At 42.7% G+C, this 22,861-nt stretch overlaps 5 protein-coding genes across 5 annotated transcripts; all 5 read left to right on the top strand.

Moving 5' to 3' along the window:
* Window positions 1-637: 637 nt before the first annotated feature.
* STE20 (signal transducing kinase of the PAK) lies at window positions 638-3,439 on the top strand (the record flags this gene model as incomplete). The annotated part of the gene is made up of 5 exons (XM_049254674.1): window positions 638-1,372; window positions 1,435-2,739; window positions 2,789-2,888; window positions 2,948-3,282; window positions 3,335-3,439. The coding sequence occupies 5 exons, from the start codon at window positions 638-640 to the stop codon at window positions 3,437-3,439; spliced, it is 2,580 nt and encodes an 859-aa protein (XP_049106357.1).
* Window positions 3,440-4,737: 1,298 nt separating this feature from the next.
* Window positions 4,738-7,157, top strand: HSE1 (ESCRT-0 subunit protein hse1; the record flags this gene model as incomplete). Its single annotated transcript, XM_049254673.1, has 9 exons — window positions 4,738-4,777; window positions 4,862-4,911; window positions 5,012-5,046; window positions 5,129-5,204; window positions 5,284-5,382; window positions 5,451-5,571; window positions 5,634-6,248; window positions 6,300-6,506; window positions 6,559-7,157. 9 exons carry the CDS (start codon window positions 4,738-4,740, stop codon window positions 7,155-7,157), a joined length of 1,842 nt encoding a protein of 613 aa, XP_049106356.1.
* A 624-nt stretch (window positions 7,158-7,781) lies between these two features.
* LOZ57_005645 (uncharacterized protein) lies at window positions 7,782-10,704 on the top strand (the record flags this gene model as incomplete). Its single annotated transcript, XM_049254672.1, has 12 exons — window positions 7,782-7,973; window positions 8,023-8,087; window positions 8,145-8,379; window positions 8,439-8,610; window positions 8,671-8,715; window positions 8,772-8,941; window positions 8,989-9,112; window positions 9,170-9,216; window positions 9,335-9,625; window positions 9,678-10,050; window positions 10,099-10,226; window positions 10,285-10,704. The coding sequence occupies 12 exons, from the start codon at window positions 7,782-7,784 to the stop codon at window positions 10,702-10,704; spliced, it is 2,262 nt and encodes a 753-aa protein (XP_049106355.1).
* An 856-nt stretch (window positions 10,705-11,560) lies between these two features.
* LOZ57_005644 (uncharacterized protein) lies at window positions 11,561-12,412 on the top strand (the record flags this gene model as incomplete). The annotated part of the gene is made up of 1 exon (XM_049254671.1): window positions 11,561-12,412. One exon carries the CDS (start codon window positions 11,561-11,563, stop codon window positions 12,410-12,412), a length of 852 nt encoding a protein of 283 aa, XP_049106354.1.
* A 1,581-nt stretch (window positions 12,413-13,993) lies between these two features.
* On the top strand, window positions 13,994-14,430 carry LOZ57_005643 (uncharacterized protein; the record flags this gene model as incomplete). Its single annotated transcript, XM_049254670.1, has 2 exons — window positions 13,994-14,028; window positions 14,079-14,430. 2 exons carry the CDS (start codon window positions 13,994-13,996, stop codon window positions 14,428-14,430), a joined length of 387 nt encoding a protein of 128 aa, XP_049106353.1.
* Window positions 14,431-22,861: the final 8,431 nt, after the last annotated feature.

Here is a 22,861-nt window from a genome sequence, read left to right as displayed (position 1 = left end):
CGCGGAAGATCAAACCGCGGCCAGTGCGGCCGTTGCGGGCGTGAAACCGCGGAGCCGTAATTGCGTGACGGCGGTATTGTGACACGGGCGCGCGGCAGCGGCCACCCGCGCAGTACGGTCAGGGCGCCGTACGGCGTACCAATACGGCGCTGTGGCCACGCACCGCGCGCCGGCCAATCAGCAGCCGCAAGTGGCGGGCGCTGCTGTTCCACGGCGGTATCGCGGCCTCTTCCCCCGCACCGCTCAGAACCACCCAACCACGTGTTGTGGTTCACCTTCAGGCAGTCCCAAGTTTCCATTCCAACCTAGCGAGTGAACCACAAACAACATCCCATCACCTCAACTTAGCTGCTTTGTGCCCGCGTTTTAACTTCTCAGAGGCAAAGCTCACCTCCCAGAAACAAACGCACCGCGCTCCAGGGCACCACGCTACCCGCCAATCCACGCCGCACTCCCCCAGTGGCTGGACGGCTGTTCACAACCCACCCTCTCGCCCTCTCTCTCCTTTGCTCGTTTGTTGCCGCCTTGCCTCGCCTTGCTCCCAAAGCCAACTGGATTGTCCGTTATCGTCAGTCGCTCCCTTGTCGCCGGCCGCATCCGTCCCTTTCGTGACGCTTGAGCCTCCCTGCCCAAGGACATGGAGGCAACAAAAACCTCTTCTGTCAAACAGCACCGACGACCATCCACCAAGCTGCTCAAGCAACCGCCGCTCTCTTCGAGTTCCACCTGGTCCATCAAGAAGCAATCCAGCAATACCTCCCTTCGCAGGCACCCGTCCGCCCCAATCCACCCGCGATCGCACGTCGTCTCGAGCCGGGACCACGTTCGAACCAAGTCGGGCGGCGGCTTTGGCTCCTCAACTTCGTCATTCGATCATCACAGCGATACCAACTCTCCAATTCCACCGCTTAACGATTTGGGGGCATATTCCTCGTCCACCACGGCTGAAAATACCGCTCGATCGTCCCTCAGTTTGCAGAAATCGGATGAGTTGATTGGGTCGCGTTTTGACACCCGTGACTTGTTCAGCTCTTTGGACGATTCAATCAACGCCCCGGCTCCGCAGCGTCCACCCCCTCTCCAGAGCTTTAACACTAGCCCTGATCCACGATCGACTCCGACTCTGAGAAACTCGGGAGTGTTCGCTTCCAAAGAGCGCCGCATGGATCCCTCCAGTCCGGATGGGACAAATGGCCCCAAGCGGCACTCAGATGAAGCTGTAAAACCAGGCTTGGGTGGAAGAAAAAAATCCGGATTTTCCAATTTTGTGAATAGTATGCTCGGGTCACCTCGAAATATCAAGATTTCAGCACCTGAAAACCCCGTCCATGTCACGCATGTTGGTTATGACAACAAAACTGGCCAGTTCACTGTGAGTAACATTCCTTTCACCTTGTATGGTTTGTTTGGGCTAATTCATTCGTACCAATGCAGGGTCTTCCCAAAGAATGGCAGCGCATTTTTCAAGAGAGCGGGATTTCGAAACGAGAGCAGGAGGAACACCCCCAAACACTTGTCGAGATCATGAAATTCTATGAGAAAAATGCTTCTGGAAAAGATGACGAAGGCGTCTGGCGTAAATTCGATCACGCCAAACCTTCAGATCATCATGAGCATCCATTGAGCTCCAAGGTGTCACCCAACGGACCGGGAATGGGGGTCTATCCTCCATTAACAGCTTTGTCGTCACCTCCAACAAGCCCAAGGTTTCCGCAAAACCATGAAGGCAGTTTTGAGAATCCGCGCGCGCCGCCACCGATACCCAAAACCATCCCGGCAACAAGTCCTCTCTCTCCCGGCCCCTCACCTTCGGGCACCAATTGGATCCCGAACCGTGTCGCGCCCAAGGCGCCGACCAGTTCGACCAGTAATCTGATGCTTGGCCGCCCTCCACCTCAGTCGTCCTCGCCCAAAGATGCACACGGTAAACCAGTTTCGGAAATGTCACCACACTCGTTTGGTACCCGTCCGGTTACTGATTCGGAGCCACTGCCTCCACAAACCCAGCGTAGCCGTTCCAACTCGAACCAGAACATGGCTACTGCAGGATCAAGAGTACCCCCTGCAGTTACTTCTGCTGCTCAGTATCAACAATTGCAAGAACAGGCTAGCAGCGCGGCACACCAGGCTATTACAAGTAAACAGCTGGAACGTACCCGTAGTCAGCGCCAACAGCAACCCCCGAGGCTTGCAGATCCACCACGCCATCCACCCCAGACCCCAGGCTCGGTCGATCAAACCTCACGAACAGAACAACCCGGTCCTGTCGCACAACAGCAATATGGCGCCGCACCAGACTCAAGCCAATACCCTCAGCAAGGACGCGCTCCCTCTGCTGCCAGACCTCGACAGCGAGTTCGACAGAGTAACGGAATTGACATCAGGGCGCGTCTTCTCGCGATATGTACCCCCGGAGATCCGACACGGAAATATCGGAGCCTTAATAAAATTGGACAGGGTGCTTCTGGAGGCGTGTTCACCGCATATGAAAATGGCACGAACAAATGTGTCGCAATCAAACAAATGAATCTAGAACTCCAGCCAAAGAAAGACCTGATCATCAATGAAATCTTAGTTATGAAAGACAGTAAACACAAGAATATTGTCAACTTCATGGACAGCTTTCTGCATGGTGGTGACCTGTGGGTTGTCATGGAGTACATGGAAGGAGGAAGCTTGACGGATGTTGTGACGTTTAACATGATGACTGAGGGGCAGATTGCTTCTGTTTGCCGAGAAGTATGTTCATGTTGATTATGACCATACGAGACGTACTAATCTGTGCTAGGTTCTTCACGGGCTTCAACACCTTCACTCAAAAGGTGTTATTCATCGTGATATTAAGTCTGATAATATTCTTTTATCGCTAGAGGGAAACATCAAGCTTAGTATGCTTCCTTAATGCCCTCAACTCTTTGCAAGAAGTTATACACTAACACCCTTGCAGCTGATTTCGGATTCTGCGCCCAAATAAATGAGTCACAGAACAAGCGCAACACAATGGTTGGCACCCCATATTGGATGGCCCCAGAAGTTGTGACACGCAAAGAATATGGCCGCAAAGTGGATATTTGGAGCTTAGGAATTATGGCAATTGAGATGATCGAAGGAGAGCCTCCATACCTAACGGAATCTCCGCTAAGGGCTCTCTACCTCATTGCCACCAATGGTACTCCATCAATCAAAGAAGAGCATAATCTATCGCCTGTCTTTAAAGATTTCCTCCACCTCGCTTTAAGAGTCGATCCTGAGAAGCGGGCGTCGGCTCATGATCTACTAACGGTTCGTTGGATTTCCCCGTTGCGCTTTAAAGCTAGACTAATTTGACTGTTAGCACACCTTTATGTCATGCTGCGAACCGCTTTCCAGCCTTGCACCTCTTGTTAGAGCTGCGCGAATTAGCCGGGCACAGGAAAAAGCCCAAAAAGGTGGCCTGTGATTCTTGCATTCGACCTGTCAAACTCCAATCAATTTCTATACCTTCCAGCTATACAACGAACTGACGAGCTTTTCCCCTTTAAAAAAATTACGATTATATTTCAATTATCAATGTACGACGTTGAAAGGGCAGCAATATTCCAATGACCCAACGTTCATGATTATTTCTAGTACAATCGTCGATATCCGCAATAGAAGCTATTATTGGCTTTAAATGACTATTTACGACCTTTCATTTGATTTTAACTCCTTTTCGTCGGGCCTATGCAGAAAAGAGAACGAAAAACAAAGAACATGAACGGATTGCCGCTCCACCGTGGCTGATGCGTGCTTTTATTGCTTTTCGCTTATTATTCTTTTCTCGGGTACTTATATCACGCGTTTATACGGCGTCATCTGGATCTTAAGATGGTGGAATGGATATCCCCCGGTTAAACAGTGGAAGGCCTAAGGAGAGGAAGGGCTACGATGCACCTCTCTTTCTCATGCGCTTGCTTTTTGCCCTCTCCATTTCCTGTTTCGAAGTATCGCAATGTCGAACACTCTACCCCTTCTGCATTCTTCCGCATCTCCGCTTCATGTTTCTTTTTTAATGTCATTATCTGATGCTTTTTAATGTCTTCTGGGATTGAAGGCACCGTATCTACCAGTTTCGTTTTCTAGCAGTGTGTGGGATACAACCGTATTTGTTACTGGGCAATGGGTGTATGTTTAGTTTTTTCAAGCCATTAGGGGGATTTTCTAGCTTGCTGTTCGCCACCAGGTAGATTGCAAAAGTCATGGCCAGCAATAATGCCAAAATGCCAGCTTCCTAAGCAGAGACATACACTCCAAGACAACTATAAGGTTCAATGTTTCCAGAAGGGTTCGGCGAGCGACCGCAGCCAGCTTACGTCATCCCCCTCGTCACAGGGGCAGTAACACCGCCATCCAAACCCAAAGCGGTTCTTGAGACAGTTCCGTTCTCGTTACTTACCACCTCGCTACTCCTGCCCGCCGCTTGGGTCTTCATCCGCGGGAATTGAGCTGCTGTGACGTACGCCACACCCTGACTTTGGTTGCGCCACGGACCCAACCTCAGAACTTTCCGCGAGCTAGATTCCAGGCTTCCGCATTCCTTCCATACCCACCATCCTCCGATACATCGCCTTTCTACCTGCCCAAGCTGGTACTGATCTATTCATTCTATATTCATTGACTGCTCGCTCGACGGACGCGATATAGCGGGCTCGCTTGGGCTTCTTTTCTTTATTGGCTGTTTCGAGGCTGCCGAAGAAGCAGCGCAAGGTTCCCCCCACCATGTTTCGCACGCAGCAGAATGCATACGATGACATCGTCGGTACGTTGTCCCCGCATATATAGGCTTGAATACTTCTGTTCGCCTGTGTTTATCCTCTCTTTCTAACGCTAATCCTGATAATAGCGAAGGCGACCGATGAAAACCTAACCTCTGAGAATTGGGAGTATATTCTTGTACGTTTTGCCGCCTCCGACGGTTTTCCAGCTCGCAAACTAGATTATCTGCTCTCTTGGGTTTCCTTGCAAATCCCAGACTAACTTAACTTCTACTAAGGATGTGTGTGATAAAGTGTCGACAGATGAGTCAGGGTATGAAATGGATTTAGTTGCTCTTCTTGCCTAGGAGCAGGCAGACAGTGTTGCTTTGGACCGCTGCTGATTTTGGAAGCAGTGCGAAAGATGCCGTAGCTGCCATGATCAAACGGCTAGCTCATCGAAATGCAAACGTTCAGCTGTACACCTTAGAGGTATATACTGTTCCTCCCCCAGTCTACCCGACAATATTTCTGTACAAGAACCTACTAATACGCCTGGTGTATGTTATAGCTTGCCAACGCACTTTCTGAGAATTGTGGTGCAACAATTCAGCGCGAGCTAGCATCAAAAAGTTTCACGGACGCCCTTTTGCGGCTAGCCGGTGATCGAGTACGTTTCTTCATATTTGGTGATATCTTGGACATCTTCGCTAATTTCACATTCGTTTACCCTTACAGACTACACACCAGCAAGTGAAATCCAAAATAATAGAACACATGGAGCACTGGACAGAACTTTTCTCTAGCAATGCGGATTTTGGCATCATGGAACAAGCGTATATGAAACTAAAATCACAGAGTACGTCGACATTTCCAAAGCTTTACAGTATTTGCCCAGGCTCATAGATTTCTTTTTTCTAGACCCCAATATACAGCCACCTTCAAAACCTACAAAACGGCAAATCACAGATATAGACCGGCAAAAGGAGGAAGAGGAGCTTCAGATGGCACTCGCTCTATCCATCAAGGAAAAACAGCCCGTTGTGCCAGTCCAGCAAGAGACTTCTTCACAGCAAGTTGCCGCGGCTCCGTCCGCTCAAGCACAGACCCCACCTTCACAGGGCATTCCCTCCGGAACCACCGCTGCCACGGTCTCTCGTGTTCGCGCCCTTTATGATTTCCAACCCTCTGAGCCTGGAGAACTTCAGTTCCAGAAGGGTGACATTATTGCTGTTTTGGAGTCCGCGTACAAGGATTGGTGGAAGGGATCGCTCCGTGGCCAAGTGGGCATTTTTCCTTTGAACTATGTCGAGAAGCTTTCAGATCCTACCCAGGAGGAGCTACAGCGGGAAGCTCAAATGGAAGCCGAGGTTTTTGCTGAAATAAAGAACGTCGAGAAGCTTTTGGCTCTGTTAAGCACAAACAGCTCTGAGTTGAATGTTCAAGAAAATGAAGAAATTACTAAACTATACCACTCGACCCTTGCGATTCGACCAAAATTAATTGAGTTGATTGGTAAATATTCTAAGAAAAAGGGTAAGACTTTTGAACGGTTAGGCCGGCGAAATACTTGCTAACACCAAGCAGATGACTTCACGCAGCTTAACGAGAAGTTTATCAAAGCTCGAAGGGGTTATGAGGCCTTATTAGAAGCGTCTATGTCACACCCTACCCAACCTGCTTATGGTAGACCAGCACATCCATCGTATGGCTATCCTGCCCCAAGCAGCCATGCGGGGTATCCAGCTCAGCAGCAAGAGCCGCAACGATACTACTCTCCAAGGCCATCTCAAGGTTTGTGATGATTATACCTCTCGTCTCCCTTCTTCTGATTAATATTTCCCAGGAGAGGCGCAAAATACTGCCCATAGTGCCCCGGGCTTTTATAATTCTGAACAGAACCCAGCTCATTTCGCACCGCCTTCTCAGTCGTCTGAATTTAGAAGGGATGCATCTTCGGGGTCTCTGCCATTGCCACAACAGCAAGCCCAGCCATCACAACCGCCATCTGACGCCTATCCTCAAAGTGGAGCAGCTCAATATGGTTCGAAACCCGTTTTTGATCCACCACAGGAACTAGGCACGTCTGCATATGACTCTCCGCAAGAAAACGTTCCTCCAAGTATCCGACATTCCTACCACCCAGCTGTCCAGCCAGGCCAAGCTTTGCCAGATCGGACACAGCGACGCTACTCATCGCAAGAGAATTTGAACTTACAGCCACTACAATCCAACCCTCCTTACCCCGTACAGCCATCTCAAGAGCCTCCAAGGCAGCAATTCTCCCCACCAGCCCCAATGCACCAGCCACCTCCTGTTCCATCAAGTGGGCCATCACAACCTCCGTATCCAAGCTCTCCCAGTGGCACCTATCAAAGTTACAAGCCTCCTGTAGTACCGCAGTCAAATAGCCCAACTTCAAATCCTGCTGCATTTTATCGATAATTTATATATTCGAGCTGCAATTTTCTTTTATGAGTGCTATGGCTGCATTTTAGCTTTGAGAATTCCTCGACTCTAATTCCCCTTGACCAGTAAATGTGTGAAAGGATTTTGTCTATTCTCTGTTTCGAAATTTGGCCAATACGTGTAATGATAGTCTTTAAACACCTGCAATCAATGCTTTCCAGCACTTTTCAGAGCTTTTGGAGATGGTCACGAGCGTCAGAGCTTGGAGAAATATGAGAGTTTCCTCAAATTCCCAGTTTATAGATGCATCGGGAGCATTTGATTGCGCCAAATATATTAATTACTAGCTATGACCTACAACCGTACTCCGTGCTAGCTCTTTGAGAAAGGGCAGGGGAGCAGATATTCCCCTCGAACCTCTCCTGCATGCCGACGACGTAACTACTCAGCAGGGACCCACGATGCTTGGCGCTGGCGCTCGCAGTCGACTAGCGCCCCCCGTATTTATTATTAGCGAAGGGGCCGCCATGCTTCAAATACGTCTGATTCCTGGCGGATCTTCGACTAGCATTCACTACGCCTCGGTTTTTGTCCTCCGTCAAGCTGCATGTTTCTCGACCTTGCCTCGTTTGTTTTTCCTGCGCAGTCGAATTGTAAGCTATGGCAGAAGGCTACATCCCAGTAGATGACGATGAAGATGACGGGGACGCGATACGACGCGATGAATGTGCCAGCACAGCTGCCAGATCGTCTTTGCTTGATAGAACAGCGTTCGATCCAGAGAGCAGTGGTACGATTGTGAACCAAGATACATCGTCGTTCGACTCGCTGCAAGACCATCATCCAAAACAGGTAAGACGTTTTGTTAAGAGCTTCTCAAATGTTTCTCCATTACCGTCAGTCTGTACCCTGGTATCTGATTTTAAGAAACGAGTTCCAGGAGCTCCAAGGATGGGCTTCGATGTGGTGAGTGTCTTGACAACTCCCCGTTTATTTAATCAAGTTCTAAAATACCTACTATAGGCTAGCATACCAGTCCATCGGTGCAATTTATGGGGATATAGGGACCAGTCCTCTCTATGTCTTCTCAGCAGTGTTCACCACCCCCCCAGAGTCAATCGACTTACTGGGGGCTTTGTCACTAATAATTTGGGCACTAATACTTATTGCCACTGTTAAGTATGTGGGCATTGTCCTATGCGCCAATAACGACGGCGAGGGCGGTTCCTTTGCACTCCTTTCTCTGATTCGACGCCATGTATGTGATACCCATGTTCGAAGTTTTCCGGGGAATAAGCTTATCGCCAAGATGTCTAGATCCCACTAGATTGGCGCGATTCAATATCAGATCACAGTGACCTACAGACTTACAAGGAAAAGGAGCTCAAGGGCCCAAATTCATTTGTAAGAAATGCAATACAACAAAGCCATGTGGCCAAACGTGCGGTTACTATTTTGGCTGTGTTGGGTGTTTGTATGGTTATTTCTGGTAATGTTCAATTCCGTAGAAGTATTGTCGTTATTAATTTCAACTAATACATCTATGCAGATGGCGTTATTACTCCTGCACAGTCAATCCTGGGAGCCGTTCAGGGTATGGTATCTGAAACAACACGCATGCATCTGCCTTCTGTGCTTACACTAGCATAGGAATCAAGATTGCCGCTCCCGATATGTCAACAAACGTCGTGGTAGTGGTAACTTGCATTCTAATAGTCGTTTTATTTACTATACAGCCATTCGGAACCTCACGACTCAGCAACTTTTTTGCTCCGATCGTAATGGTTTGGTTAATATTCAACATGTCTTTTGGAATTTATGTTCGTACACCAATCGCTGTTGACATCACAATCCCTAACCTCCGAAGAATTTGGTTTTTTTCGATCATAGCGTTCTCCAGGCATTTTCTCCTCGTCTTGCAGTTGATTACATGATTAGACATCGCTTCAATGGCTGGCGTTCACTTGGCGGGATTCTCTTATCATTTACTGGTAAGTCCCCTTATCCCATCCCCGCCTGTTTATTACCATCGCTAACCCTATAAAAAGGGGTTGAAGCATTGTTTGCCGATCTTGGCGCGTTCTCAGTGAAGCAAGTTTTTCTAGGATAATTCCGAAGATATTTAACGCTAAAGGAATGTTTTGGTTAGGGCGATTCGGGTTTCATGGCTTTGTTTTGCCTTGCCGTGTTTACTTACGACTTACTGCGGCCAGGCGGCTTTCATAAGTGGTCACCCAGATGCGATTGTAAACCCATTGTTTAAGGCTGTCCCTCCAGGAATGTACTGGCCAACACTGATTTTATCAATATTGGCATCTATCGTAGCATCGCAGGCTATGCTCACTGGGACGTTTCAGCTTATCTCACAAGCCATCCGTATGGCATATCTACCCCGGATTAGACGTGTTCACACTTCAAAACGTGTTACCAGCCAGATATATATTCCACTGGCCAACTGGTTGATGATGCTTGGCTCATTGGCTGTCACTTCAGTATTTAAAACTGTATGCATCAGCCCTCGCAGTGCGTGGTTAATGCTAATGTGGTTTTATTTAGACTACTCGGATTGGCAATGTCTATGGTGTATGCGTGGTCGGGGTCAGCTTTATCACCACTTGGCTCGTCACCCTGGTGGCTGTTATTATTTGGAATCTCCACATTTTAATAGTCCTTCCCGTATTCCTTTTTATTGGCTTCTTTGATGTTCTATTTGTTGGTGCGGCTCTTGCTAAAGTGCCAGCAGGCGGTTGGTTCACGGTCATTATGGCATCTATTCTCACAAGCACCTTGCTCATGTGGAGCTATGGTGAAGGGTGCCAGTTCCATGCAGAGCGAGATGAGAGCGCCTCCCAGTCAACGATATTTACCTCCCACGATCAATTATGGCTTCGAGATGGAAAAGCAGAATATTCAGTCAAAACTATCAGAGGTGAGATCACCATCGTCCGTGCTAATAGATGTGTCTAATAGCAAATAGGCATTGGCGTATTCCTTATTGAGCCCAATTCGAGATCACCCCCTGTTTTTGATCATTTCATCAAAAAGTTCGAAGCAACACACGAAATTTCTATTCTTCTTCAAATTAGACCCCTTATGAAGTACTCAGTGAGTATTTATGATATATGACTCCTGCACTACAGCAACTCACCTACATTTTTACCAGGTTGCTGTTAAAGATCGGTTCACGCTGACCGCTACTAATGTTACCGGGTTATATCGCGCAACACTTCGATACGGCTATGGAGACACGCCATCTTGGGATTCTTTCGAGGAAATGCTGACAGATGAGCTCGGAATTCGCTGTCCCACTGAAGAAGTTGATTCTTCTCGTCACACCCACCCTAATACAAGTATTGATTCGGATTCAATCCCGCTAACGGGTTCAACCGGCCATGCAGTCACTAAACCCATCACTTACGTTATCGGGCGTGACAAGCTTTATGTACGAAAGAACTCTGGGCTAATTCGAAGGGTTATCCTGGCCATATTTACATATCTGAAGGGCCATGAGAAAACAAAATTGTCTAGGCTGAACGTCCCAGTCGATCGGCTTGTAGAGGTTAGTTTTTCCAAAGCGATATAGACAATACAGATTTTATAAATTCAACGATCAGCAAGCTTTTTGTTATTTTTTATGGTTCAGGAGCTGGACTCACTGGCAGAACTAGAGTCTCTGTGCTCCTTGGTTCTTGTACGTGAGCATATGCTGAAACCCCAAGGCCCCAAATGCCTTCCTTTGAAACTACAAGATTGGGTGTAATACATTGTCAATCTCTTCCCCACGCCGTTTATATTAGCCTCGTCAATCGGCCGATGGGGCAGCTACCGTTGATGTAGTTTGGCAATTTCTGGAATATTCCTGTCACGCTTGGCCTCCCTCTACGTTGAAGGACTGTCGGCCGGTGACTACGACGCTATCGTCCTACGGATGGTCATTCTTATGACTGAGCGGTTAGCACTACAGCACAGACCAAAAACTTGATAATTACTCCGCACTCCACATCCACCTAATTAAAAGGATGAAGCATATTTATCGACTAATTATTCTTGTTCATAATTCCGGCTGACTTTTCCACGTGGATACCCCGAAGCATAAGCAACATCTATACGGCGAACAGACACCATCCACGATCTCTGGCTGGGGTGCTTCTTTACGCTTGGATGCAGTCAGTACTGGGTTTTTATATCAAGAGAGTGTAATAGTTGAGTTATTGTCGACAACTCTGAAACTATCTTGACGGACTTCTTGGGTGCTCATCATGCTTCACTACGCTATTTTTCTCGAAGGATGGAGGATCGTTCCCAAAAGAGCAGGCAATTTTGCCAGTGATCATATAGACCAACGACCTAAGCTCCTTAAATCATGTTAACATGGGATTAGATCTTCCCAGCATCGGGTTTCTGGCGTTCTCAGTCTAATATCTTATTGTTATACCAAAATGTTTCCGAAAGCTGCTTTCCTTTTGACCCTTGCTGCCTCGATACATGCTCTTCCTCGAAACGCTACAAACACTACCAGCCCCGATGGCTCTATACCCCACATCAAGAGTGATCCTGTCATGACCAAGCAGCTGGAGATGGCCCAGCGGGAAGTTGACTGGTTGCAAAAGTCGTTCAAACTCGATACCCAGAAACCACCATTTGGTTTAACTGAAATAATCTACGAATCTAGCTGTTTCATGCAATGGACTGCCTGCCCAAGTATTGGGATGTTTTACAAAGATATTATGAAGATGATACAAAACATTACAGTCGAATATAAGGGTGTCGTTGAAGCAAGGGGATTCAACCCTACGAACTCGGATACTGTGGTGACATCAATGAAATCGAATGCATTGACAATTGCCCGTACAGCGGGTTGGAGTATCGGCGCCTCGGTCTCGGGAGGGATTAACCAGCACCATGGTTCAGGGAGCGCGACATTCTCGTTTCAATATTCGGAAAGCACAACGGAAGAAAAAACACACTCCAAATTCGTCACAGTTTCCACGCCCTGCAAACCAAGGAGTATGTGCCTAATTGAAACCAGGACATTCTACGCAAAGATCAAGGGCAAGTGCAAGCGTGAACCCATGGTGGATTGTAGGGGTCACAGAAACCAGTGCAATCGTAAGGAAGACATTAGAGGGTACTTTAAGTGGTCCTACTGCGCTCAGACAAGCAGCCGAATTCAAGAGTATTGCAGAGATACGGTTCTAGTTGACTGTGAAGTTAGCGTCCCGATTTTCGAAGACGATGGCGAAACACCACGCTCAACGATTGTCCCGATGACATATGAATTTGAGGAATAAACCGCCAAAGTAGTGCGAGGTGAAAGGGGCCCCAAGGGAGACAGGGAGAGTGATGTCGTGAATCTATTGTAGCAATTTTGTCTTTAGTTACTTAATCCCATACATTTAAGGATATGGGCTGTTTACATGCTTGCTTCCTTACCTATATCATTATTAAATCATCTTCGCAGTCGCGCTTGCATCGGGCACTAATTCGCTGTATAGGTAGGGGTATGCACTTCCCTTTCGATCTCCATGTGGAATAACTGCTCCTCCATACGACCCTGGACATAGATATACTTTCGGCTTCCCTAACTACTTAACTAACTAATTTAAAGCCGTCCGATTGAACGGAGATAAGATAGTTAGCTAGCTAGATTTAATCCAGAACCCCACACGATCAGCGTTGTCTGTTGTATCAAAGGCTTACAATGTCAAATGTCAAATGTAACTAGGCATGAGACGAGAGGTCAAGATTCCTTGCTATATATGGGCTTTTTCTAGATTGATTTATCAACTGTTGTTTACTTTGCCCTGGACTCCTCTGAGCCAAAGACTATGTATAGTGTGCTTGGAGTCGATACTGAAAATATGTATTTCGGATATTTACTCCATCATCCTACCTATGGCATTGATAACGGACAATGGTTAGCTATCAGGCAAGGATTGGCGAGAGTACAATAGAGATATACCCAAAGCCCCACCCAATCGGGCATGGGACTTGCTCCAGGGGTCTATCCAGTCTCGCAGTGTCCCTCATATACGCTACGAAATCGAAGATAAAAAGACTCTGAAGGCATTCATAAATAAGGCGGTAGCTTTTGTCCGCCTAAGAGCAGATTGGATATCATTCAGACGTGTCGAGACTATTGAGATAACTCTCTCAAAAGAAAGCACAGCTTGGGTCACTTCTGTCCCCCAATTCAATGTATTATTTGGATAGTAAGACCCGTCCGTGCCTCAACCCAAACGTGTTGTTGTCTTGGCAGCATGGCCTCTGCAAAAGGAAAAAATAAGCGGCGTCATCCCAACGATCAGCTTTGGGGCCCATCTCTTTTCCTTCGTAAATCCCGGTGGATTATCTGCTCCTTCCGTAGGTACTCATACACGTTCAATAATGTTTAGTGACAGAGGGATCCATAGCTGATTTGGGTATTGTTGTATGTGCATTTGTTGCTGTGGTTTTCCATCGGAGGATCCACATTTATCACAGTGGTTGTATATCACTCCAGTAGGATTTCTGACCACTGCCCACACTACATCCATAATGAAACCTTATACGCCTGCTGGGGTATGCATCCTGTTTCAATACTAATAATCAAAAGGAAGTATCGAGCATCCACTGTAAAATGATGTACAAACGTGGTATATGGCTCCATAACACAGCAAGGAGATAAAAGCAGGCTGTTTTCCGTTCTCCATCATTCCTTGTTACACAGTCTTTTGAGCATTTCCTTCAATCCTACTAGTACCACTGCCTTTCCGGTTCTCTATTCAACACCATGCTGTTCAAAAATATCTTATACGTCGCTCTGCTGGCGGCGCCCTGAGTTCTCGCTACTCGTGGAAGCCAGACTCCAAGTCTTAGAGGCTATACGTGTAATGGATTTGCTCCATGCAGAGGTCGACGCACAAGAGTATGGTATTCCAACTGCATTTTTCACAAGGAAGGTAAGGGCCAGTCCAGTCTAGCCGCCATCGTCACCGATCTCCAAATAGTCACGGCACCCGATCCCCAAGGCGGCGATAAAGATAAACTGCGCCTCTGGACTCCGGGAGATGGGGAATATGACTTCAGGTTGTGGGGAAAGCTTATCAACGTCGATTACGAACTGAAAGGCAAATCCGACCAAAGCAATTTCGATCGGGAATTGGGCCTGTACACTTTACCGAATGATGTTGACCCTTTTATCACGAATATCGCCATCAATGCCAATAGGATCCCCGTGGGCCTGGAAAATAGCGGCCTCGAGCTTTCAGACTTTTCGATGTCCTGCGGTTATCGATTCACAAAGAGTTTAGAATCTTCATCCGGTTAAAAATTAAACTAAATGAAGACCTTCGAAACACAGAAAGATGCGAAAATACGGAGGACGCGTTTGGCATGGAAGCTAGCAATCGATGGTCGGATACTTGACTGGTGGATGAAGCCCAGTTCCAAAAGGATAATGTTTGGGAGTTTGAGAGTTTTAACAGCTCAACATTTTTAAGCTGTCCATGGTCGGGTTTGGTTCTTGAGTTTTTGTTAATTTCAAAGTCATTCATAAAATCTGTAGTATATATTCCTTTAAAGAGCTACACTTTAAAAAACATTCATAACACGTAACGTTGCTGTGTAGGCATCGTTCAAGACCATGTATGTGAAAGAAATAATAATGAAGTCTCAATCTGGCGAACCGTCGAAATAAATTCAATGGGATTTGTAAGATAGCCCGAGGATGAGGGGCGTTACATCCTATTTAAAGGAAGATCCTGGCCGAAGAATCATGTTGATCACCTAGGGCTAATTCTGATCGCGAGTGGTCATTTTCGCGGAGCGCGTATAACTAGCGCAGTGTTAACAGTCGCTAAAAGAGCTGTCAAGCAGATGGAGAAGGCCGTGAAAATCTAGCCAAGTCGCCTATCCATCCAGAAGGAGATAATTAGGGGTTAAACTGCTGTTAGTATAGATTGGGTTTGTAGACTGCGGCTGAGCCCGCCGCCAATAATGAGCACAGTCGTCGGAGAAATAATCCTTCAGAAAGAACGCTGACTTTGGAAGAGCCGCTCACCTCAGATGAGTAAGAAATGAGCTAGGCCCAATCTAGCATAGCATAATTATAAGCTTTGGTGCTAGACACTTATGGTTAGAGTGCTCTAATCCGATGTTGAACTAAGTGAAATTAGGAAGAAGCAAACAGAGGCTGAACTGTTACAGAAGATCAAAATATTAACCAACTGAGGAGCGCGACCATTATATCTATATCAGCAGTCAGTAAAGGATTCTCGCATACGTGAAAAATGTGGTTGTGACCAAGATTATTCTACCTTCGAGTCAATACGCGTTCTTTTGGACAGTTTGGGGCCATTATCAGGGAAGTGCTGGGGTTTCGGTTTAAAACTATCGGTGCTTAGGGCTTGGAGATATGTATCGTACGTTTAGCTATAGCAGTGTTGATCTGGCTAGAGGCAATACTGTCATTGCAGAAATACAAGATATTAAGATGCCTTCTTATATAGGAGGACAGACACGAAACCCAAATACTGAGGACAGTCTTGCCAATACTAACCATAATTGGGTTGACTAGCGGTTTTCGTCAGGGGAGCCATAGCGGAATCCTGGATTTCTGCACTACCATCAGGTTACTGATTTTCTGAGCTGTTACATAGCCATTACCACCACATCATAGTGCCAATGTTGGTGTCAGTAATTACTATGTATTTCTGACTCAATGTAGTGAGCATGCACTATGTTGAGCACATCAATATGTTGAGCTTCTTACTATCAAGTTGCAATGGTATTCTGAAGGAGATTTATTTGAGATAAGATAACTAAACTAACACAACAAATTCATTCATTCACTCAAAAAGCTGTAAACAAAGACAAAAAGATCTCATTCACTCACTCAGACAGTAAAATATGATCATCTAGTGATTACTGAAGTTATCATCTTCATTATTGTCTAAAAAAATGTTGAAATTTGGAGTGAAGAGAGACAGTGAGTGATGAAGTAATGATGAAGAGAGCATATACTCACTAATGAAGATGATATTAATGACAGTGAACATCTGCTGCATTGACAGCAGACACAATTTCAATGAGACAGAAGAGAAGCTTAAAGACACATGAGATGATGTTTCATGAAAACTGAAATTAAAATTTTATTGATATTGTGAGAAGAAGACAGCTGAAGATCTGTTGTGCTTTCTCTTCTTAAGTAATTCTCAGTATTTAGTTAAGTTGCATGATTTTTCATAAGACTACTTATCACATCAGAAGCAGCAGAGAACTCAGCATGATGCACATTTAATTCAACAGTTAACTTAATCACAGTATTTTAAATATTCTACTGCACTTTCAGCTCACTTTAATCATCAATCTCTACAGAAAAGTGAACTTATCTTGACAATATAAAGAATGATCTCAAGAAAATTCTTTTGCTTCTGCAAAACTCTGAAATTCTGATTGATGAGAGCAGCAGTAGCAACATTGAGAGAGACAGAGACAGAAGAGAGAGAGTTTTCTACAGTTTTAATAGCTTTAAGTAAACTATCTGCTTAATGACTTATATTCTTGAGTAAAATTTTTTTTGCAGTTCTATTAGTGATTGCATTATAATTTTCATGTGTGTCAAGAAGATCTGCAATAAGTTTATGAAAACAGTAATTAATAATCACACAGCTCTTCTTTGCTGATGCACAGTTTAAATATGTCTTATTTGAGTTCTTCACATGAGAATAAATCTTATTCATATGAGCAGTATATATTCATTTCACACAATTTGTGCAGAGTGTCTTTGTCTTCTTCTTGTCAGTTTTATGACTGTGAGAGATGAATGAAAGTGACACTGAAGAAGCAGTGACTCTTTGTCTTGAAGACATTTCTACATATTATTAGTCTATATGTCTATCATTCATTTGAGTTGTTTTACTTACTGCAAAGCAGGCTGGAATTCCAAAATAGATATTCTGTATCATGTCAGTTATATTTCTACTAAAAGAGATGATCTCAGTTTTCTACTAATGAGACAGCAGAGTCACTTAATATTTAATTACTATTCTGTTAGTCTTCTCTATATCCAGATCTTTCTTTAAGTTAGCTTACTTACAATACAGAGTGGGCGCAGGCCAATAGATATGTGATTACTTTATATCATTAGTTATACAATATCTTCAATGGTGAGTTGATAACTTACATTGCAGAGCAGAACTGAGAGTGAGAGCAGAATAATAAAAATGTGATTGCTATATTAAGTCAGCTTAATCTCATGTTTTTATTGCCCTCATCTCTTTGAATCTATCAAACAGTGTAAGATGGGTGGGCAGAGTGAGACTATTCATATATAGTCAGTTCCATGAATACTTACATTCTGTTCTTTGTATACTACTTACTAATGGGTCAGTTGGGGGAGTGGAGAGCAGATCAATGAAGAGATGTTGACTTGAAAGAGAGAAGAGAAAAAGAGAGAGATTAGAAGATTTGTGTGTGAATTTATAGCTGACATGAAAATGTGCTATTGTGAGTTTTCTAATTGAGATGTGTTGTGATATGGGTCTATGTTATTTCAGAATTCTGACTAACTACCATTCATATTGACTATCCCATATGAATTATGTGTTTACAAATTGATTTTGAACTTGAAGCCCACATTTGATGAGTTGAGAATCAGATTCATGTATATGATTGTTAATGAATTCTCATTCTAGTATATATTAAACTGAAATCTAACTATTTTGTTTTATAAAATCTGGAGTTCTCAAGAAACTCACTGTGTGTTATTTAAGAATAGACATATCAAAACTGAAGTTCTCAAGAAATTCATGATGGATTTCTTGAGAATACTGATAAAACATATCAAATCTAAAGTTCTCAAGAAATCCACTGTGTGTTCTTAAGAATAGACACATCAAAACTGAAGTTCTTGAGAAATACATGATGGATTTCTTGAGAACACACATATGAACTTTGACATGCAGTCAACAATCTCAGAATCTGTGTGTCTTCTTTCTCTGAGATGTCAGATTATTGACAGTCTTGCACTGTTTGATAGTCTGAGCTTTGTTAGTGATTTCAGTTTCAAACACTGATGATTTCTCATTATGCTGACCATCATCATCATGCACAGACACTGTGGTTTCAGTGATTGGCATAGAAGTGATTGACATAGAAGTGATTGACATAGAAGCTGTTAGTGTAGAAGTCTGAATCTTCTGACATGAGACTGATGTTGCATTTCTGCTTACTGATGTCAATGATGTTCTCATAAATGTTCTTGATGAAATTTTCAATGTCAATGTTGTCTCTATTGACATCTCACTTATGTATGTGATGACTCTGAATGTCTTGTGCAGTCTTCTGCTTAGAGCACTGAAGTCATCTTGCTGCAGTACAGCAATGTCAGATGTCTTTGTAATGATGCTTCAGAAGACATGAACTGTGTTATGATCTTCAATAGATCTCTTGACTTCTGAAATATTAAGATATTTTTTCATGCATGCAATCATATTTGCATACAATTCTATGGCACATTAGACTTATGATTCAGTTCATGGACTAATAGAATTTCTGACTCACAGTGTATATATCATTTTCCCCACACTGAACATTTATTATAGTCAAGAATTGATGCAATTCAATAGAACATCTGTAGAAAGAAATTCAGTTTAAAGTTTTGAACAAAATATGAAATCAGCTTAGATATGTCTGTTACATTATGAATGTCAGTCTCTGAATCATTCATGTGGCTTAGTTTCATAATTTCTGATGTTACAATCTGTATTTAAAGTCATTATTTAATGGAATTCTGAAGATCAGTTGATTATCTACTTTAATGTGTTTGATGCTACCACACTTTCAGTTCTTGATTATATCTTTTGCACATCAGTCATGCTTGAAGACAAAATACTTACTCCTGCACATTATATCAAGAGACTGAAATATATTTGTCATCAGATCTGAAATGTCATCATTGCACAGATGAATAAAATAATTTCATCACAGTGTCTTCAGCAATTTCTTTTCTTTGATCAAGACTTTCTTACTGTATAGACAGACCAGAGTCAGAAGATAGACCACATCTGACAGCTTTTCAGTAAAACACTTCTGCAGAGAAGTCATTAGATCTTCTTTGCAGAGTGACTTATTGAACTCTGAATCAGACTCAGTTGAAATATTCTCTGAAGATTCTGAAAAACTCTCAAGAAGATTCTGACTCTGTTGGGTAGAAGAGCAGTTTGAGAAGACTGACATGACAGATTTTCAATAACAATATGAGATATTACTGAATAGAAAATAAATGCTGATGCTGATGCTATTCTGAATGATTTCAGATAGTGCTTTTATATTCACTGAACTTCTATGTGAAATTTCAAAAATATCTGTCTCTGACTTTAGCACTCAAAATGAGTTCATTCAATCAACATATGTTATGCTGAATCTTTGCTGCATGTATGTCAGTGAACCAATTGAATCAATAATTGATTGATTGAATTAAGTGCTGTGTCATTCAATGTCTGACTGCATGCTTTCTCTCTTTATAAAACTCATTGCAGCTTTCTTCTTCAGTCTTTCTTTTTTTTTTTTTCTTTCACTATTTACAGATTGCTGTCAGTATTCTGTACATTGCCACTGATATTTCAATGTTGCACTATCTGAGCATGATATTCACTTTGTTGAGACAATGTCTCACAGACACTTCAGTTGTCTATGAGACTTTTTTCTCTTTGAGTCACTGATTAATATGCATGCAGGGCAGCAAACCACTTTGTTGACCAACTCAGATTTTCAGACATCACTTATTAAGTCAGATTTTCAACTATCATTTTTCAATCTAAGTTCTTAACTGTCATTTACTGAACTGAACTCTCAACTATCATTTACTGAATCAGACTCTCAAGCAATTGAATGCACTTCTGTGAACATCTGCATCTTTAAAGATCTGATAGACAATGAAGAACATAGCATCACAGTATGTGTTCATTCTTCTTTATTATGTGACTAACTACTCATTGTCAGACTAGCACTGCATCTGATCAATCAGATACTGAGTTCAAATCAGAAGATGTTGTTATTCAAGACATCTTGAAAAAAACACTGCATGACATGAGAGAGTTATCTAATTTTATTGACTTCATCTCACAATCTGAAACTTTTTTTGAGCATATCAGTATGTGCCAGAATGAGACTGTGAAGAATTGAAAGACTGAATTCAACATGATTAAGACATCAGTAAGTGTTAGTGAAGATGCTGATCAGTTCATGATTGTGTTGAATCTTTGATATAAATATACAGAGATCTTTTGTGAACACTATAAAGTTTTATTGAAAGTGCTTAATCTTCTCAACAGCATACATGCAATTAAAGATCTGTCAAAAGAGTTGAGTGCATTGAAAAGTAAATGCAGATCTTGATTTTCTGCTGCTTCCATCAATCAGATCTCTATTGCAGTTATTTCTGCAAAGATGCTAACATTTTCTGTCTGAGTTGATATTCTAAAAGACTCTGTGCTCTGAATCAATCTTTTCTTTCAGAATTCAGTTGTGCTTGTCACTGCATTGATCTGTTCACTGATTTTCTGTCAAAGAATTCATATTAACATGGCAGAGTTTGTTGACAAGTCAACTAAACTCTGACAGTTCATCAGCTGAAGTAGCTCAATACAATGCTTCTCTGAGAACTTTGCTAGATATTTCAATGAAGATCTAATATTTCTATCAGACACTGTTAGTTTTAAATGTGACCATCTCAGCTGTACATGTCAGCAGAAAATATCTCTCTTGCATATTAACTGAATTCTGTTTGTTAATCAAGATTAAAGAACTGATGCTCACTGACAAGAAGACATTCTTTTTTATATTCAGTATGCATTTAATCAGTGTATTCTGCTTCTCTTCTATCTGAGTGTCAGAGACAGAGTGTCTTTCATGTTTGAGAAGAAATTGATTTTACTGAATGAATCTGATAAGCAGCTTGTGCAAGAGTCAAACATTGTAGTCTGTTTGAATATCACAATCAACTATGACTTCAATGAAATGTCAAGTCATTATAAAATACAGAGGCACTTCATTCAATGGCTCTTCAATGCTACAAGAAATGTATTTCATTCAATTCAACACTTAATACCACTCTGCAGCAAGTTGAAGCTTGCTCACTATGACAGAGATAGATTACAGAACATGTTCAGTGACAGTAACTTCATTAAATAAATTATATCTCTTTCATTTCAGTTATTCATTGATGGGTTTGAACTATATTGGAACATGTATAAGAGTCTTATCAGATTTTACTTAATATCAGTGGAACTCTGTGCAGCAGAGTGAAGAAGACAGAACAATGTGTATATCATTACATTTAACTCTCATGTCATCAACTTTTCTGATGTGATTGATGTGCTAGATCTGAAATTCTGAGCACTGAAGAAAGACTTTAATGTTCATGTGACTGATGAAGAAATGATGTGAGTAGTTGTGCTCTGCCTCATGTTTTTAGAAGACATGTTACAGTAGAATGACAATGCAGAACTCAAAAGACTGACTACTGTGTGCTTCTATTGAAGCTGTGATGTTACAGAGATGCAATGATTCAACATACTTTATAATATAGTCTTCAATGGCTGTTATCATCATCAACTACTACATCTTCAGGCTGATATTGATTCAAAACAAACTGCAAAAGCAAGAGATAAATTGCAACAGAATCATGATCTGACTAGAAAACTGAGTCTTTTGTTTAAGCTAACATCATGTCTCAATCTAGTGATCTTCTTCTCATCTGATCTGTGTCACAGTGAGCTTTCTGAAATATCAAAGATGACACACATGCTCTTGGTCAATAATATTCTGACAGCTGAAGATTAAAAGAAATACTGTCTGACTCTACAAAAGTTCTCATTTCAATGAAATTCTGGTCAACTACAGTCTTCAATCATCCACTTGAAATTCTATCAGTTGCAGAAACATGCACACACAGTCATTGTGATCTCTATCATTCTACACTATGTCATACAGTCTTACTGAATTCAAACTGTAGTTCAGCAAGCACTTTTCAATTTATTCAAAAATGACACTGCTGATTTTATTAATATGTCAGATATTCTACTCATCTGAATCTTTGTGATCATTGCTCACACAAACTCAATACTAGTATCACAGAGATATGTGGACTCTGACAAGATACATGTATTGATGATGAAAAGCTGCATGATGTTATAGATGATCATTAATGTGATTACAATAATGACAGAGCTGCTTCAGTCAGTTAATAGAGCAGTTTTAATTCTAAGATTCTGACAGACTTCATCAGCCAGCACTTATTTCTTTAGAAAAGACTTAAATGAGTGAATCTCTGCTGCTACATCAAAGAGAGAAAGTGCAACATGATGATTGAAGAATTAATTCAACATGCACATTGAACTACACTATGCTGATCAGACATGAGAGTATGAAGTTGTCAACAATGTGAATGTTTTGATGAGAGAGAATAAACACTGTGAGTACAAGAGTCTGATTTAAAAAACAAACAAACAGAGTGTAGAAAAGATTCTACTTATATAAGAGAGCTTCAGACAGACTCTCTTCTTAATTCTGCATGATGCTTTTACTGAAATAAAACTCACAGTCATCATCTGCATACAACAGATTAAATCTGAATGCTCAATCTTGATCAAAAACATGTTATGCACTCAGTCAGATGATTTAGATGACAATCTGAAATAGTAAGCAAGCATTGTGAACACATGTCTTCATCTTGCATCAAATATGATAAATTAAAT

The sequence above is a fragment of the Ophidiomyces ophidiicola genome (genome assembly GCF_022830035.1).
Source record: "Ophidiomyces ophidiicola strain CBS 122913 chromosome Unknown scaffold_30, whole genome shotgun sequence".
Taxonomy (NCBI): Eukaryota; Fungi; Ascomycota; class Eurotiomycetes; order Onygenales; family Onygenaceae; genus Ophidiomyces; species Ophidiomyces ophidiicola.
This window is presented reverse-complemented; position numbering and strand designations above follow the sequence as displayed.